Raw genomic sequence first — 19,615 nt, 5'->3', positions numbered from 1 at the left:
ATATATATATATACACACACACACACACACACACATATACATATACACAAAAATTAGCTGGGCGTGGTGGCGGGTGCCTGTAATCCCAGCTACTTGGGAGGCTGAGGCAGGAGAATCTCTTGAACCCAGGAGGTGGAGGTTGCAGTGAGCCGAGATCATACCATTGCACTCCAGCCTGGGCGAAAGAGTGAGACTCTGTCTCAAAAGAAGACAACAACAAAACAAACATGGCATGGAGCTGTCAGCCCAAAGCTCTCAATATCTGGCTTGGAAGAAAGTCACTTGTATGAGTTCTGAAGCTAGACTGGAAGCCCCTTGCAGGCAGGGGCCTGCTGGATTCTTGCACGGTTGTGGAAGACAGCAGAGCCCCCAGCCCAGCCCCTGACCCATGGCAGAACTCAACACAGATTAAATGCATGGGAGGCTACAAGGGCTCCCTCAGAATCAGGAAAAGATAATCTGAACATAACATGTTTGTAAAACCCCACATAATGAATGTGATCATCATCATTTGAAAGCTCATTAGCAGCAAAGAAGCCCCACATAATATGCTGATAAAGTTAGATATTTCCTGAACTTATGCCAAGGGACCAGATGACCAGGAAACATGAATGGAATGGAAAAGTTAGAGAACCCAGTTGCACTCGATCAAGGTAAAGAGGCATGGACAGCCTTGAAAACTGTCCCAGGCTTTGATGGTGCCTACAGAGGTGCCTGGGTACAAGAATTCTGATTCAGTAAGAATCCCAGGACACCTCTGGCAGAACCAGCCCAGCTCCCCTGATGAGGGGATATTTTCTCCCAGGCACGTTTCTGCTCCTGCCTGTGACTAGCCCAAGGGTAGTTCTAATCAGACTGAGTCAGTCAGAGCCTGTCCCTGAGGATGCTGAAATTAGAACCAATTTCAACATGTGCATGTGGCTAAAACTGTGAAATCAGGAGAGGAGAGGCAGAGGCAGCAGGTCTGAGGGGCAGGAGATGAATGAGGGACAGAGATGAGCATGGGGAGACAGGGGCTGTCCAATCACACTTCCTGGTTCCAGTTGTCCTCAGACTCATCCACACCTCTGCCCTGGCTCCAGGAAACACCTCTGTATCTTTCTCATAAAGTCTCCTTTCCTGCTGAAACCAAGATCTAGCTAAGTTTTGATACTTGTAACCAGAGAGTGCTAAGCAATAGAGTTATGAAGACAGAAACAGCAGGGCAGCAGGGAGAGGCTCTTCAGTCTATGCTAGCCAAGAGCATCTCGCTCCTTGATTTAATTCTGAGCTCATCATGCAACCTCCTGCCCCAGGATTCGGTCTCCCGAGCAGACTTGCCCACCAGGCTGGGCCTTGGCCTCCTCATCCTCCAAATGAGAGACTGAGACTAAACCAGTTGTTCTCAAAAACAACTGAACAGCCACATCACCTGGGGGGCTTGTTCACACACAGATTTCTGAGTCCTAGCAACATCCTGAAGGTTCTGCCTTCAAGTCCTCAAGTCCTAAGTTCATGCTCAAATGCACACTGTTTGCCAAACCCACATCTAACGTGTTTTTAAATGTAGCCAGAATTTGTTTTAATCGGGTATGGTAGGACACAGAGGTATAGAAATGATGGTCATGGGGAAAAAAAAAAGGTTTTGTACTCACAAAAACTAGAAACAGGAGGCAGGGTGTGCCGCATGGGGCCACATGAGGAAGCACCAGTGCTGGTGAGAAGGCACAAGGAGTGAGAGGCAAGCGTGGGCAAAAGCCTTTATTGTGGTTTCCACGGGGCAAGGGAGCGTGAGTATGCAGCCTTAGAACTGAGTAACTTCTACAGGCTGCTGGGAATGTCAACTAGGACAATCACTATGGAAAACAGTGTGGAGATTCCTTAAAGAACAAAAAGTAGATCTACCATTTCATCCAGCAATCCCACTCCTGGGTATCTACTCAGAGGAAAAGCAGTCATTATATGAAAAAGCTACTTATATACACATGTTTATGGCAGCACAATTTGCAATAGCAAAAATGTGGAACCAGCCCAAATGCTCATCAATTAATGGGTGGATAAAGAAACTGTGGTGTATATATATATACACACACACACATATATGTATGTATATATGTGTATACATATATATATATATGATGGAATACTACTCAGTCATAAAAAAGAATGAATTAATGGCATTCACAGCAACCTGGATGGGATTGGGGACTATTATTCTAAGTGAAGTAACTCAGGAATGGAAACCAAACATCGTATGTTCTCATAAGTGGGAGCTAAGCTATGAGGATCCAAAGGTGTAAGAATGATAGAGTGGACTTTGGGGCCTCGGGAGGAAAGGGTGGGAAGGGGTGAGGCATAAAAGATGACAAATTGGGTTCAGTATATACTGCGTGGGTGATGGGTGCACCAAAATCTCACAAATCACTACTAAAGAACTTTCTCATGTAACCAAATACCACCTGTTCCCCCACAACTTATGGAAATGAAACATTTTTAAAAAGAGAACTGAATAACTTCAGGGAGCTCTGGGGCTGAACCTGGTTGTCTGTACCTTGCCCTGGGATGACTAAGGCAGAGACGAATGTTGCCTCCTAGAGTATAAGAGCCAGATGGAGGAGGCAGTTCAGAGTAGGGCTTTGGATTGATTGTTTTGCACATGAAAGTCATGCTCCCAGCAGGCAGCCGATTGCTATCTACAAGAACTGAAGGGCCCTGGGAAGGGCGGTTTCTCCCCAGGCAGGGAGGCCTCAGATACCAGAGCATCAAGAATATAGAAAATAAGAACATAGACTTAAAACCTACTGTTAACTTCATAAAGTGACTTTCAGGTCTATACATCAGCCAACTGAGAGCTTTGCTAATGTGAATTGGTCTCTCAAGATTTTGGGCAATTCTAGGTTGTAGAGGGCATTCATTGTTCTCATCTGGCTAGCATCCATTCCCCTTTAATGGTAACAGCACGCCAATTTTCCTTTAGGGAATCAACCCTCTATTCCACATTACATTCATGTAGTTTAGACAGGGCGGACTCCCCTCCTTGATGTCTGGGTGGGTATGAGGGTCAAGCTTGGCTAATCATGTATGCCATAATATTTAGTGTGTTCATTCCCCATGCTAGCAGCTATTGTAGGTACTGGCACTCCAACACAGGACTTCTAGACCTCCTGGTATTATGGGGTTACACAGGCTCCGGGTTGGGTGTGTAATATAACAAGGGTCAACCTTCAGAATTCTGCCAAGAATCACTGCCTCTAATACCCATTGCCCTTTCCTCCTTACTAACAGAACTCTCTTTTCCTTGAGACTGTAAGTTCCCAGCTAAAAATCTTAATATCCTAGGCTTCCTTGCAGGAAGGGGTGGCTATGGACAGTTCTGAACCATGAGATGCAAATTAAAGTCTACTTGGTGGAGCTTCCAGGAAAGTCATTCTCTTCTGGATAAGGAGAATGAGGCCCCGTAGTATGAGGCTCCTGCCCTTTGTCCTCCTTGTCCCTGCCAGGAGTAGGGAGTCACTGGAGTTGCAGAGGCCAGTGGGCAACCTCGGGGACAAAAGCCACCAACGGAGTATGGACAACAGTAATGGGATACTGATGACAGAGCTGCAGGATTCCCTACTCTCAGGACTTCTTGTTACATGAGAAAAAATAAAATCCTTGAGTGTAAGGCTCTGTCACTTGAGTTTTCTGTTACATGCAACTGAATGCAATCCTTAACTTAAGAGACAGAGGCACCATCTGTGCATGGGGCTAACCCAGTGGGATGTAAGCTTAGATGGAGGAAAGCCAACACAGGGATAAAGCCAACCCAGGGGAAAGCAATGCAGAGAGATGGATGGTGTCTTGTCGTTTCCTCTGAACCCTGGGTCCAGCCTTGCCAGAAGGCAGACTTTCCCAGGAAACCTGCCACCATGTGAACTTTTGGCTTAAACCAGCCTGAATAGGGGTTCTTTAATATTAGGGGTCTAGACTAATTCATGTGTGAAATAATACAGTTTTGGGAGCTGCAGAGGTGATGGGACAATGTCTATACTGATGGACATTCCTCCCTACACTATTGGAAACCCCTCCTGGCTCCCCACTTCCATCTCGTTGGGTGCAATATTGGAGTGAAATGTTCATCACAGACTCTGATTGACACACAAACATCAACAAGAGAAAGGAGGGCTGCCATCATGTCTTTTACTAAGCTCTCAGATTTCTCTTTTGAAGTAGAAAATTACAATTTAATTATGTGAAAAAAAAGTCTTGAAATGAACTGTAACAAAACAGATGGCTAATCAGACTGGAGAAAAAAAATTAAGAATAGATGCAGTTGCTGATGAAAAACCTCAAGCAAATTAATGTGGACAGTGAATGAATTCCATATTCCAATTAAGGGAGTGGTTCCCTGTGGTTTGCAGGGATGCATGCATCACTGGATGATGTAGAGTAGATTTGCATGGGCCTGGGAGCTCAGAGCACTTATATGACCTGGACAGCAGAGATTCCGAAGCAATGGTTCTCAAATTTGAGTGTAAGTCAGAATGCCCGGAAAACCTGTTAGATCACCACACTCACAATGATTTGGCAGGACTAGAGGAGAAGGGAGTTCCAAGAATTTGTGTTTCTAACAAGTTCCCAGGTGCAGTTGATGCTGACAGTCCCAGGACCACACTTTGAGAACCACCACTCTAGAATAACTCCAGTTAAAAGCAACTGAGATATAATTAACATATCATAAAATTCACCCATTTAGAATGTGCAAGCAGGCAGGTTTTAGCATATTAGAAAGTTGTGTAACTATGACTATATAAGTCCAGAAGATTTTCATCGCCCCAGTGGAAACCCTGAGCCATTAGCGGTCATTCCCATTCCTCATCTCCTCCAGCCTCTGGTAACCACTAATTAATTTTTTGTCTCTATAGATTTATTTTGGGCGTTCCATATAAATGGAATTGTAACATGTGGGCTTTTGTGTCTGGCTTTCACTGACCATATATTTCCTAGGCTCATCCATATTGTAGCATCTATCAGTACGCCATTCCTTTTTAGGGCTGAATAATATTCTATTACATGGATATACCACATTTCGTTTATCCATTCTTCACTTAATAGATATTTGAATTGTTCTACTTTTTGGCAGTTATGAATAATGCTGCTTTGAACTCTTGTGTATAAGTTTGTGTGTGGATATTTTCATCCTCTTAAATACAGAACTAAGAGAGGAGTTGTTGGGTCATATGGTGACTCTATTTTTAACTTTTTTTATTTGAGATAGAGTCTTGCTCTGTCACCCAGGCTGGAGTGCAGTGGCGCGATCTCAGCTCACTGCAAGCTCCACCTCCCGGGTTCACGCCATTCTCCTGCTTCAGCCTCCCAAGTAGCTGGGACTACAGGTGCCCATCACCACGCCCAGATAATTTTTTTGTATTTTTAGTTGAGATGGGATTTCACTGTGTTAGCCAGAATGGTCTTGATCTCCTGACCTCGTGAGCTGCCTGCCTCGGACTCCCAAAGTGCTGGGATTACAGGCGTGAGCCACTGTGCCCGGCCTACATTTAACTTTTTGAGAAATTGTCAGGCTGTTTTCCAAAGCAGTAGCACTATTTACATTTCCACCAGCAACGTATGAGGGCTCCAATTTCCCCATCTCCTCACCAATATTTGTTATTGTCTACCTTTTCTGGATTATACCCATTCTAGTGGGTGTGAAATGGCATCTTATCATGATATCTCATTTAGATTTGCATTTCTCTAATGAATGTGAGCATCTTTGCATACCCTTATTAGCCATTTGTATAATCTGCTTTGGAGAAATGTCTATTCAAATCTTTTGTCCATTTTCAAACTGGATTGTCTTTTATTGTTAAGTTTTAAGTCACACACACACACACAAACACACACACACACACACACACACGTTACATGATTTGCAAATGTTTTCTCCCATTCTGTGGTTAGAAACTGTTGGCTAATGCAAGGTCACAAATATGTATACTTATGTTTTCCTCTAAGAGTTTTATATTTTTAGCTATTATATTTAGGTTTTTGTTTCATATTGAGTTAACTTTTGTATATGGTGAGCAGTAGGGGTCAGACTTCTTTTCAGTGTGGTTATCCAGTTGTCCTAGCACCATTTGTTGAAAAGACTATTATTTCCCCTAGTGAATTGTCATTACCCTTGTCAAAAGCTAATTGGCCTGAAATGTAAAGGTGCATTTCGGGACTTCCATTTGTATTTCATTAATCTATATGTCTATCTTTATGCCAGTGCCAGACAATCTTGATTACTCTATCTTTATAGTAAGTTTTGAAGGCAGAAGTATGAGTTCTCCAACTTTGTTCTTTTTAAAGACTGTTTTGGCTATTCTGGGCCCCCTGCATTTCCATATGAATTTTAGGATCAGCTTGTCGGTTTCTGCAAAAAAGTCAGCTGGGGTTTTGATAAGGATTGCATTAAATCTGATCAATCTGAGGACTATTATCATTTTTAAAACGTTAAGTCTTCTAACCCTTGAACACAGGACATCTTTTCATTTATTTGATTGTCTTTAATTTCTTTCTACAATGTTTTGTAATTCAGTATACAAGTCTTGTACTGCTTTTGCTAAATTTACTCCTATTTTATTCTTTTAAATGCTATTGTAAATGGGATTGTTTAATATCATTTTCAGATTGTTAATGACTAAGGTGTTAAAATACAACTGAGTTGTATATATTGATCTTGTATCCTGCATGTTTATTAACTCTAATAGTGTTATTTTTGTGTGGATTCCTTAGGATTTTCTATACACAAGATTATGTCATCCATGAATTCAGAAAGTTTTACTGCTTCCTTTCTCATCTGGGTGCCTGTTTCCTTTTCCTGCCTATTTTCCCTGGCTAGAGTCCTCAGCATAATATTGAATAGAAGCGATGAGGCACTACGTCCAGCAGGGCTGGGGGATGCTGGGTTTTGCTGCAGCATCAGCACAGCCCTATAAACTTATTTTTAAAAGCCCCCCTTATAGCATAAGGAAGCTTGTGTGGGCTTCTGTGCTGGCCTGTGAAGATCTGTTGGGTGGGCTTCTGTGCTGGCCTGTGAAGATCCATTGGGTGGGCTTCTGTCGCTGGTATTCTGTTCAGGACCCTGATACATGGTCCTCGGCAGGCCTTTACCTTCTACTTCTCCTCCCAGCACATGTGGCACTGCACTGGCCTGGCTGGAGGGGCAACATGGAGTGAATTTCTAGGGCAAGTGGCCTGGATGGTTCTGTTTGGTCGACACTGTCCCTTGAGCAAGTCACTGCCCCTGTCTGCCCCTCAGCTTCCCACCTTGGAATATAAGAAAACTAGTCTAAAAATTCCCAAGACCCACTTTTAACTCTTGTTTTGCTCCTGATCTTAGGGGAAAGCTTTTAGTCTTTCACCATTAAGTATGATGTCAGCTTTGGGGTTTTTGTTGAGGCCATTAGTCAGGTTGATGAAGTTTCCTTCTATTCCTAAATTTGTGAGTGTTTTTTAATCAACAAAATATGTTGGATTTTGTCAAGTGCTTTTTCTGTGTCTACTGGGATGATCATGTGCTTTTATCCTTTACTCTAACAATGTAGTATATATCACATTAATCGGTCTTTGTATGTTGAACCAACCTTGCATTCTTGCAATAAATCCCACTTGGTGAACTCCATTTTATAAAAAGGAAAACCAAGTCTCATGAAGGTTAATGAACTACCTAAAATCTCACATAAGATTAGTGGCAGAGCCGCAAACAGACCCTGCTGCCTCAGTCAGGGGCCTCTGTGCTGGCCTTTGTGGGGAGGGAGAAGATGCAGGTGGATGTTGGAGCACCATCAAGACTGGATTATGAATGACCACCACACCATTGACCAACATTTGTGTTGTGCCTCACATCTCAGAGGTTGTTTTCACAAATACTCTCTTTGTTCCTCATATGAACATTGGGGGGTATTTTTCCTATTTCACAAGTAAATAAACTGAAGTTTGGTGAAATTCAGTGACTAACTGAAGCATCATAGACAATGGGAGATAGTACCAGGTCTCAAATGCAGGTCTTCAGAGTCTAAATCCTGGGTCCTTTGTACTGTACAGCTTGTTTGCCCTCTGACCCTTATGATTTCAGGGCCCATGGAAGTCCCTCTGCTACTTACCAGTGGGCAGGTGTCAACTTTCAGATTAAAGCCCCATACTTTTAGCTCACAGATTTGATCTAAACAGAAAAATCCTCCTATGTTTATGTGAACCACTGAAGTTTTTCCAGTCTCTTCTTCCTTGGGGTGAATAAGCTTTAGAATCAGTAATTTTTGGTATTTTTATTATTTTTTTGTACCATTAAATTTAGATTTATTAAATTGGTTGCCTTTTAAAGGGTACTGCAGCTTTGTGGTAAACAGTAAGCTAGGTACCCAGGTTCAAATCCCAGCTCTGACATATGCCAGCATTAGGATGCTTAGGAAAGCACTTAGTCTCTCTGTATCTCAGTTTTCTCATCCATAAAATAGGGATAACAAGAATCTCCACCCCACTGTGCTACTGTGAGACTGAAAATGAGCCAACAAACATGAAGTGTTTAGAATAGTGCTTGGTGCAGAGTCAGCACTCTGATTCTAGCTACTGCTGATATTAACCATGTTAACTTCTGCTTGCTAAGTACCTACTATTGTCAGCACTGGGTTGAGTTGTTTTACAGAGACTAGAAAAACTCAGAGAGGTCAGGTAACTTGTCCAAGGTCACACAGCTAGAAGTGGCAGACTCAGGACTCAATTCTATGGGTGTCCAATGCTAAGGCCTCTTAGCGACACTGTCCTACCTCCTGCAGGGCAGGTTTTGATGACCCTCAGGGCATTAGAGGGGCAAAGACAAGCCCAGTAGAAAGCAGAAGAGGTCAAGTCCTGCTGTTGAACTGAGCTGTCACACTGAGGTTTTGGGGAAGGGGAAGAAAGAAAGGGATGATGTGCAGAAAAACATCAGACATCAGCAAAGTCAGAGGCAGGCCCAGCTGAGTGACACACATAGATGTAGGTTGTCTGGGCTGGAGGTGGTGCAGAGATACCAAAGGCCCAGGAAGAGACACCTCCCTGGCAGCACTGCATAAAGGCCTGGAGAGCTCTCAGGGGTCATGGGGGGGCCTTCCCAGGGGAGGCAGCCTTGGCTGTCCCTCTCACACAGGCACAGTCAAGTGACACGGGAACCCTGTGTATGCCTCCTCACTGAAGCATGGGGAGGGAAGGAGCGGAGCTACAGACCAGGCTCTGTCAGTCAAGGGAGAAGCCAGGCCCAGAGTTCCGTCAGCTCGTGCCCATCCCAGGGACCCCATCCCAGGGACCCTCAGCCCAGCACTGCAGACACTCCCACAGCCCCCACCCTGAGGCTCTGTGGCTGCTTCAGAACTGGATGTAAATGGGTCCCAGAGCTGGAAGGATGTCAGGGTTGGTGCACCAGCTCCCTCATTCTAAAGATGACCTGAAGTTAAGGCCCGCTTGGCATCTCACTGCAGGGATCTCAAGGCTTCTGACAAAGTTGTCCTGTCCCATCACTCTTGACAGTGTGGCCGCAGGGGGGCCATTAATCTCTCCGGGCCTCCACGTCCTCACCTGTGAGACAGTGATAACTGTCCCTGCCCACCCACTTCAAGGACTCCTGGACAGACAAAAGAAATGTAAAAAGCACCAAGCATATTGCCCTGCCTCTGAAGGCCTCACCTGGAGTTTGGAGGCCCTGGGGAGCATTAAATTGAGGCCACATCAGAGAGACACCAAGAGAATCAGGGAACACGTTATTGGTGCTCCACCCTGCTGGCAAGTCTTCCCTGCTAAGCCCTCAGGAAAACCACCAATGGCAGGGCGAAACCGTCCGGGTTCCCTGTATCTGCACACCACACAGCCCCAGCAGCCAGCCTCCTCCCTCCCTTTCCTTCCGGCTGCCCTGTGCATTCCAGCACAGACGCTCCAACTCAGGACTCAGCCCTCCTGGCCAAAGTCAACAGAGGAAGCTGTCAGAGGACAACTCCTTGGGGTCTGGCAGACCTGGGGTGCCAGCCCTGATTGTGGTACCTATTCACCTTTGGGAGGCTTCTTGAGCCCCAGTTTTCTCATCTGGGAAATGGGGATACCATAAATACCAGCTACCCAGCAGGGCTGTCATGGACACTCTAAATACTGAATAGAAGATGCCAGGCACAGTGCTGGGGCCAGAGCAGGTGCTTGCTGGGGGACACTCTGCTGTGTAGCTGTTGGCTGGGGCCTTGCCCTCCTTCGCCTCCCCCAGAGGGGCTCTAAAAACTGTACAGGTTTCTAGGCGGCTCTTGAGTCTGGTCCATGTGAAGACATCATTAAGATGGCTTCACTGCTCTTCTTCAGCTTCACTACAATGCCCATGTAAGGGGACGTGTGGAGGGTGACATCCTTGGCAGCACCCATATTCCAGCCTCCTTCCAGTGTATCTGCAGAGGCTGGAAAGCTAAAGGTGACATCTCCCAGAACTTAAAGTTCTGGATTCAAATTAGGTCTCTGATTTGAAGAGCAGAATTGCGGTGAGGCTGGACCAACCACCTTCCTGCTACTATCCGGCAGGGCTGAGGGATGCTGGGTTTTGCTGTAGCATCAGCACACCCTTGTAAACTTAATTTTTAAAGTTCCCCTTTTAGCAGAAGGAGGCTTGTGTGGGCTTCTGTTGCTGGCATGTGAAGATCTGTTGGGTGGGCTTTGTTGCTGGCATTCTTGTTCAGGACCCTGACACGTGGTGGTCCTGGGCAGGCCTTTATCTCCCCACTCCCAGCATGTACTATATGGGCCTGGCTGGAGGGGTGGCACGGAGTGGATTTCCAGGGCAGGTGGCCTGGATGCCTGGTTCTGTCTGGTCAAGACTGTCCCTTGGGCAAGCTGCTAGTCCTCTCCGGTTCTCAGTGTCCCACTTTGGAATATAAGAAGGCCAGTCTAAAAATTCCCAAGGTCCCTCTAGTATTCAGAGACTGTTTACTGCTAACCAAAGAAAACTTAAAAGAACATTGCTTTCATTTTGATAAAAAATACTGAGCTTTCTTTTCTACGATGCTCTATTTGGTCTTTTAAAAAACCCACTCATAGCCAAAAAGTAGAAACCACTGAAATGCCCATCAACTGATGAATGGATAAAATGTGGCATTCATTATCCATACAATGGAATATTCAGCCATAAAAAGGAATAAATACCAACACATATTACAATGTGGATGGACCTTGAAAACATCATATTAGGTGAAGGAAGCCAGTCACAAAAGGCCACATATTGCATGATCCTCTTTATATGAAATATTCAGAAACAATAAGTCCAAAGACATAAGAAGTCAGTTAGTGGTTGCTATGGGGTCGGGGGAGGTGGGAAGGGCAGTTATGGGTAAGGGGTGCCTTTTGGAGTGATGGAAATGTTCAAAAACTGATGTCGATGATGATGATGATTCCACAATTTTCTGAATATACTAAACGCCGCTGAATTGTACACTTTAAAGGTATGAATATTATGGTAAGTGAAAAAGACTTGTCATATGAAAAAATAAGGACACTCAGCCAGGTTTTGTTCTAATTTGTCTGAGAACTGATACCTCTGCACGCAGAGTGACTGAAAAGGAAGCTCCTTTAAAATTCTGACCTTGACTTATGAGACAGTCAACTGAATGTGCAATTTCTCTAGTGGCTTCCAAGACCAAGGTAAGAACAAAATCATTTTCACTATAAAGTGCTGTGTGCCTCTGGGGGCCTGGAAGACGAGAACTGTGTGTGGAACTGCACATGTAAATGAGCCCGCAGCATCTCCAGTTCCTGCTTTCACCAATGTGCCCAGACGCTAAGAGGAAAGGACAGGAAGGCGGAGTGTTAGAGAGTTCCACTTCTTCAGTGCTGCCTTCTGAGCTTAAAAGGACCACACAGACCTCTCTCCTCCCAACCAGTGGAGCCCTCTCAAGAGCCATTTAGAACTGAAGAAGATAGGGGGTGGATGGGGAGAAAAGCTCTAAAAGCTTCCTGAAATCTTCCGATTGCCTGTTCTGGGTTTTGCTATAATAACAGAAGAGAAGGCTATCCAAGCCCTGAAGACAGCATGTAAGATCCCAAAGGCTCTTAATTCAACCCAATTCAACATAGTTTACTCAACACCACACAAATTACTTGGCACCCTGCCCACACACTAGAAGACACTAGCATCCCAGACAGAGGCAACCAATTCCCTTACAAGCTCCCAAGAAAAGAGCAGCAAAGAGTCCCTTGGTTGCGTGATAGTGTTGTCCCCTAAGCACATCTGGGGTCTGGGGTCAGAAGGCCATTGTGTAAATTCCAGCTCTGCCCCTTCCTCCTGTATGACCCTGGGCAACTCACCCTCTCTGTGCCTCAGTTTCTTCACCTGTGAAATGGGAACAATAACATTATCCACCTCCCTAGGGTTTTAATGGGTTTAATGACTTAATATATATAAAGTACCCTGTCTCTGGGCACCTGGCTGGGCTTGGTGGCTCACGCCTGTAATCCCAGCATTTTGGGAGGCTGAGGTGGGTGGATCACTTGAGGTCAGGAGTTTAAGACTAGCCTGGCCAACATGGTGAAACCCCATCTCTACTAAAAATACAAACATTAGCCAGGTGTGGCGGTATGCGTCTGTAATCCCAACTACTCGGGAGGCTGAGGCGGAAGAATCGCTTCAACCCGGGAAGTGGAGGTTGCAGTGAGCTGAGATTGCACCACTACACTCCAGCCTGGAAGACAGGGCGAGAGTCCATCTCAAAAATAAATAAATAAATAAATAAATAAATAAATAAATAAATATAAAATAAAGCACCCTGTCTGGCCCAGAGTAAGTACTTAGTGCATTTTACCTCCTGTTACTCTTCTAAGAACTTCCAAGGGCCTGGACTTTTGTGAAACACACACTTACCCCGTAGTTTCTTCACTGAGAGGAGCCGAATTGCACTGTAGGCCGAGGGTACATATCTAAGGCCATGTGCTGGCTTCGTGACAGCTCTGGGCTGGTGGTCTGGGACTCTGCTCCCGGATGGACCACATCTTGAGGGTATTCACAGCTTGGGAAGCACAGAGTGGAAAAGCGGCTCCCTACACAACGGCTGTGTGACTTGGGAAGCTCCACAGCCTCTCTGAGCCTCAGTTTCCACCTCTATGAATGAGGATAATATTCCTCCCTGACAAAGCAACTGTGAAGATTAAGTGAAAGTGCCCAGAATGAAGAGGCAGTACTCAGCAGATAGTGTCTGGTGCTCAGGGTAGAAACCCGGCTCATTGCACCCACAGAGCCGCTGGGTGAACATGGGCAATCACTTACCGCTCTGTGCTTCCCCTTCCTTCTCTGTAAAGTGGAGATAATAAGCATCCCTACCTGGTTCTGTGGCAAGCCATGAATGAGGGGATACATGTAAAGCTCTTAGAACAGGGCATGGCACACAGACATCCCGTGAGATCCTGCCATGAACTGAATCATTCCTCCGCTACTCGCCTCCAAATTCATATGTTGCAGTCCTGACTCCCAATATGACTGTATTTGGAGATAGAGCTTTTAGGAGGTAATTAACGTCCTAAGAGCGGGGTCCTAATGCAACAGTGGCCTCAGAAGAAGAGGAAGAGCGAGATCTCTCTCCACATGCATGCACCAAACAAACAAACAAACAAAGCGACGTGAACAAAAAGGCAGCTGTCTGCAAGTCAGGAAGAGGGACACAGAACCCAACCATGCTGGCACCCTGATCTCGGATGTGCTGCCTCTAGAAATGTGAGACAACACATTTCCGTTGTTTAAGCTGCTTCGTCGGTGGCATTCTGTTAGGACAGCCCGAGCTGACTAATATAAGAATTACAGAGCAATAGAAGAATTCCCCATTTCCTGCTTAGTGCCTGACATATGGCAAGTCCCCAGTAGCTGTTTGTTGGCTGCTATAATAAAAGTGGCCACAAAGGCCAGCATCCTGGTAAGAACAATGTGATTTCCTTACCCTTATGGGGGCAAGAGGGAGTCCTGTTCGCGGGCCAGGGTGCAGCCTCAGCAGGCTTGCAAGATCCCCCAGACTATGTGCCAGTACAGGCAGACAAGCCGTTCCAGGAGCCTTTCCCAGCTGGGCTGCAGCTCAGGTCATTGCCGACTGTTTCAGGGCGGTGCCAGCACTGCAGACCACGGTTTCCATGGGAGAAAGCTCCTCTTCCTCTTTTTCCCCCCACCCACACCCACCCCTGGGAGGCCTAATTACCAGCCTCTGTGGTCTAAAGTGGGAAGAGTTTGCCTATATTGGGTGTCCACCTGTAAATCCACCATCAGGCCAGGTGGGCACCGAAGCCAGGTCCCATTGATGCTGTTGGCCTCTACCCTGGCAATCCCAGCGACCCCTCATCTGGGTCTTGCGAGGAGGGAGCAGGCTGTGGCCTTCCACCTCCCCACTTATCAGCTGTACGCTAGGGGCGGAGACAATGTATCCAGCACATCGTGTGGTCATCTGCTCAGATTTGCTCTGCAAGCCTGGAAGCTCCCAGAGGGCAGGGACCATGGCTGTCCTGTTCCTACCAGATCCCCAAAGCCCAGGATAGAGCCTGGGCCCTAACTATTTACTGACTGAGAGGATCATCTTTTGCAAACTGCGTGAAGCTCAGACCTGGGACATAATAGGTGCTTGGTACACAGTAATTCCCTCTCCTTGAGCCCTGGAATGACCGATCATCCCAGGCTCCCAGGGATTCTGGAATCTATGACCTTTCCAGAACACTGTAGTCCCAAAAGGAGAGGGTAACAGAAGCCACACGGTTAAAGCACACTAGGATTCACACTAACATTTGCTGAGCACCTACTGTGTGCCAGACATGGTGCACAGATCTTGACTAAAGTATCTGACTTGCTACTCAGATCAACCCCGGCAGGTAGATGCCATCACCCGCCACTTTGTGGATAAGGAATGGAGGTTTAGGGAGGTGAAGGAGCTTGCCCAGACTCACCCTGCTGGTGAGTGGCAGAACTGGGATTTGAACCCAGGACTGCGGGACTCCACAGCTGGACTCCCAGCTTGTCCTTCGCAACACACAAGAACTGCACGTCAGCACGAGGCTAGACTCATTCCTTGACACCCAAAGCTATGCTGGTTCTGAGCTCCCCAGCAGGGTGGCTTCTCCCTCTTCCTGTGGCCCCTGGCCCTGTGATTCCTCCCCTGGTCCTGTGATTCCTTCCAGCGCCTCAGCTTTGGAAAACGCTAACTCCATCCACCCTTAAGAAACACCCTCAAAGCCATCCTGCAGCCCCAGGCCACTGTGAAACCAGAACAAGGGGTGGGTGGGGTGAGGTGGGTGGTGGCAGGGCCGGGAGCTGGATACAGGGCATTTCTGTCAGGGGCGGAGTCTCACTGACTTGTTCCAATTTCCTGTTAACCTCTGCCCACCCTGGGCCTCAATTTTCCTAGGCAGCTGTTACACCTAAACGAGCAGCAGCTGTACAACTCCGTTCCCACCCCCTGCTCCTCACAGGGGAAAGGGAGGAAGGAGAAAAGGAAGCCGCTTGTGGTTTCCAGGGACAACTGGAAACACATCCGCAGACGCACAAAGGAGGTTTCCCCTGGGATGCAGGAAACTGAGGCCTGTTCCTGAGGGCAGGGAGGACACTCGCTCAGAGGAAGCGTGCTGAACTTGGCTCAGGGATGCACTGAGCCCAGTGGAATAGCCTGGAACCTCTGGCTTGAGGAAGAAGGCGGGCCATTATATAGCAGGAAGTCCTGCCCCCAAGCAAGGGCAGGACCCCTCAGAGGAGGACTCAGGGGTGCAGAGAACCTGGGAGCCGGGAGGACCCAGGAGCCATCTGGTTCCAGTCCTTGCAAGACAGCTGCATTCTAAGTCCCGGATCCTAGGAAGTGACCTGTCCAGAGTCCACATAGCCACTTCTCTACGAAGCAGCAGCTCCCAGTACAAGGACAAGGCGAAGGCGTGGCTGGTCCGGGGTCCTCCCTGCACAATCCTGTCAAACTCTGGGCTTAAGGAATAGGAAGATGAGGCATCCTTACCCATGGCTGACCTGCTTAGGTAAGGATGACCAAAAAGGGCACATCCCTTCCCCTGGTTTTCCTGCAGCGCCTGGATAGTGGACAGCCTCGATACCAGGATTCAGGTGAAGTGGCCAGTGTGGGGCAGTGGTAGCTGTGGCCCCCTCAGGCCCAACATCTGCAAAATGGGGATTCTGCCACCCACCTCATGGGGTGGAGAAGGGGCACATAGAACTCTCCAGACGGCAAGTCGCTCCTCCTCGCCCCACCCCTCATAAGCTTGGCTGTTTCCTGGACTGTGGTTGCATCTCCCTCAATGCAGCCTGCTCTGGCACTCTGGTCCTCCCTGACATCCAGTCTCCAGGCCCAAAGGAACCGAAATTCCTTCAGTGACTGCAGCTCTGACCTTTCCCCAGCCCCCGGGGGACACAGGAGGGAAAGTGAGCTGGGGGTGCAATAACTTGCGAATGTAATGGGTACCCAGGGCTCGAATCACGGCCTGTGCCTGGACCTTCTGTGAAGACAGGGCCCGTCCTGGTTCATCACCATGAGCTGGTTCTATGGGTGGACACATTGCCCTCCCAGCGCCCTGCCATGTAGAAATCTTCCCTCACTTGGTGCATCCAAACAGGTAATTGGGAAGGGGATCTGGGATCTGGAGACCACCCCTCCTGCTCTCCATGTCCCACACACAGCCCTGGTGGCTGAGTTGACCCAAGCATGGCATGACCTCTCTCTCCACCAGCCAGACTGGCTGAGCAGGGCCCTTCTTCCCCACAGAGCATGTGGGCAGGTGTGCGGGCGTGCCAGGGAAACGTTTGAGACGGGCTGAGACACCAATCCCCTCGGCCTTCTGGTCAGCAGAGGAGGCCTGGGAGGCCTGAACCCCGGGGCTGGGCTCCTCTGTGACCTCAGTCAGGGAACACATTTCATTTTCTGAGCCTGCCCTGAATGTGAATAAAGCCTGGGAGGTGTTGGCCAGCAATTCTGAACCCAGCCAGGTCCCTTTCAAGGGAGAGGGATTGAAAATGCAGATCCCCAGGTCCTGCTCCAGGCTCTGGAATGTTCAGGTTGAGAACCAGGCCTGGCATTTTGGGAAGAGCCCCTGGGTAGCTGCGATGAGCATGCCCTGGAATCTCTCTAACCCAGAGAATCTCTTTAACCCAGAGAATCTCTCTAAGCCAGAAACTCCAGGGAAGCTCCGTGATCCTAAACGAAGCCTGCATCTTCATGCCGAAGCATGAAAGCAGGGGGCAGGGCACCCTAGCCTGCCAGGCCCACGCAACCTACTGCAGCAGGTGTCCCATCAAGATGGAACAAGAGGCAGGACAGCCTCTGGCCCTCCAGAGTCACCTCCCAAATCAGGTGCTTGGTGAGCCTGATGTTAAACACAGAATTCTTTTCAGAAAACATCAAATTCTAGACTTGAAAGTTCTGGAATCTTGCCTCCTTTCAGGTTGGTGGACACCAGGAAAAACGCCTCCAAGAATGGGGCCAAACAGCTTAGCTCAGGCCTTTGTTTCCCACTGAGGACTTCAGAGGACCTCACAGAAGACCTAGTTAAAGACGAAGGCAGACAGGGTGGGTCCTGGGATCCTCTTGCACATGAATACCTGGATTCATTCATTTGACAGATACCTACTAAGCCCCTACTATGTGGCCAGTCTTGGGTACTGGGGATGCAGATAAATGCAGTAGACAGAGGTACCTGCTTTGTGGAGCTGACAGTTTAGTGGGGGCAAGAGACACATGAAACAGATAAAATATTTTAAATATGGTAGTCAGGGAAGGTCACAGTGAAAAAGTGACATTTAAGCAGAGACCTGAAGAAGGCGAGGAAGTGAGCGTGTGGATACCTGGGGAAACTGCATTCCAGCAAAGGGCAGGTGCAAAGGTCCTGGGGCAGGTGCACACCTGGTGTGTTCTAGGAATGACAGTGAGGAGGCCACTGTGGCTGGAACAGGGGCCAAGAGAGGGAGAAGAACAGGAGCTGAGGTCAGCAGGAGTTGGCAGTCAGATGACACGGGCCTCGCAGTTCAGACTCCAAGTGAGACGGGAGGATCCTGGAGGGCTTGCTGCAGAGCCTCAGTCTGATTGGACTTATTTATGGGTAGGAGATATCTTCAAATACACAAGGTATGACTGTCTAAGGATCATTTGTGGCCTTAGAATCTCCTGTCCCAGCAAATAAAGAGATGCATAGGCAAAATGGCCTGTTGCAAGGGCCAAGAGAGTGCAAGAATGTCCCTAAAAATAACATTGTAGACTGCTTTTCCTTAGCACATGATTGACTGCCCTGAACATTTAAGTGTGGTCACTAGGGGTCACTGGTGCTCCCCAGGCCTCCAGCCGCCCTGCTCTCTGTCTGGCCCAAGGTTCTTGCTGAACTTGGTAGTGCCAGCACCTCATCGCAGCTCCAATCCACAGTTCAGTACTGAGGACAGATTCGCCTCCTAAGCATTCCAGTGATCTAATAGCGACCCTTTACACCAGCCCTGTGCTGCCCTTACAGGTCCATGCCTCCATCCTGAAGACCTGGGGTTGGTCCCAATGGAACCCCCAAAAAGTAGCCCGAGACTCCAGCACCCCCAGAACATACCCGGCATGGAGAAGGGGGACAGGAAGGCAGCCTCCACCGGCTCTGGCTCCAGGGGTGGTGGCTGTGGCGGCGGCTGTTGCTCCTGATTCTGCTGAGGGTCTTCGGGGTTTTCCACAGGAACATTCCCGTTTTCAATGTTCTCGTGTCTCCCGTTTTGAAGCGGCTTGCTGCTCACACCGTTGGCCGAGTTGATCAGTCTCTGCCGCTGTGTGGACAGGAGGCAAGACAGGAGGCAAGGCGTGTGATAAAGCATCATGCTATTGCTATACGCTGGGTTCCTCACATGCACCCTGCTCTTACGGGTGCCTAGAACAACATCCCTGGGGACAGGTTTGCCTGATAATCAGCCCAAAGACCTTGGAATCCTTCTAAGTGTGGTCATTTCCATTTGCATGGTTACTGGGAAGCCTTTGAGGATTTATCAGAGGGCCTGGGCCACCCCTTCCTAGTGCCAGCTGGACAACCCAGCCCATGGCACTGGTAACAGCCACCATTCAGGGCTCTCCTTGGCGACGTTCATAGCTGCCTGAAGATGGCCACAGGAAAGGCCCTGCATGCATTTTGTAATTTTTAATTTTTTAGGCACATTATACAAAATGTACACTCACTGCCGGGTGCAGTGGCTCATGCTTGTAATCCCAGCACTTTGGGAGGCCGAGGTGGGCAGATCACTTGACGTCAGGAGTTCAAGACCAGCCTGACCAACATGGTGAAACCCTGTCTCTACTAAAAATACAAAAACTAGCTGGGTGTGGTGGTGGGCCCAAGTAATCCCAGCTACTCAGGAGGCTGAGGCAGGAGAATCGCTTGAACCTGGGAGGCGGAGGTTGCAGTGAGCTGAGATCATGCCACTGTACTGCAGCCTGGGCAACAAGAGCAAGACTCTGTCCAAAAAAAAAACCAAAAAGTACACTTACACTAAGTGCTCAGCTTAATGATGTTTTACATCAAGATGTACAACATTTTCAGCCCCTTCAAAGACTCCCCCCAGGCACCTTCCTAGTCTACATACCCCTACTCCAGAGGTAACCAAGGAAACCACTATGCTGACTTTTGTAAACATTGATTAGTT

The 19,615-nt window shown here is 47.9% G+C and overlaps 1 protein-coding gene across 2 annotated transcripts in view; it reads right to left on the bottom strand.

Moving 5' to 3' along the window:
• The window catches only part of SLC24A4 (solute carrier family 24 member 4), a 67,358-nt gene that overhangs the window by 21,332 nt on the left and 26,411 nt on the right, over positions 1-19,615 (bottom strand). For both annotated transcript variants that reach the window (XM_017857875.1, XM_017857876.1), the window contains exon 10: positions 18,544-18,748. In XM_017857875.1, coding sequence (XP_017713364.1) covers positions 18,544-18,748 — 205 coding nt within the window. The remainder of the gene's footprint in view (positions 1-18,543; positions 18,749-19,615) is intronic.

The sequence above is a fragment of the Rhinopithecus bieti genome, unplaced genomic scaffold (assembly GCF_001698545.2).
Source record: "Rhinopithecus bieti isolate Rb0 unplaced genomic scaffold, ASM169854v2 scaffold_41913, whole genome shotgun sequence".
Classification (NCBI taxonomy): Eukaryota; Metazoa; Chordata; class Mammalia; order Primates; family Cercopithecidae; genus Rhinopithecus; species Rhinopithecus bieti.
The sequence above is the reverse complement of the archived record's forward strand: the minus strand, read 5'-3'. Positions and strand labels throughout refer to the sequence as shown.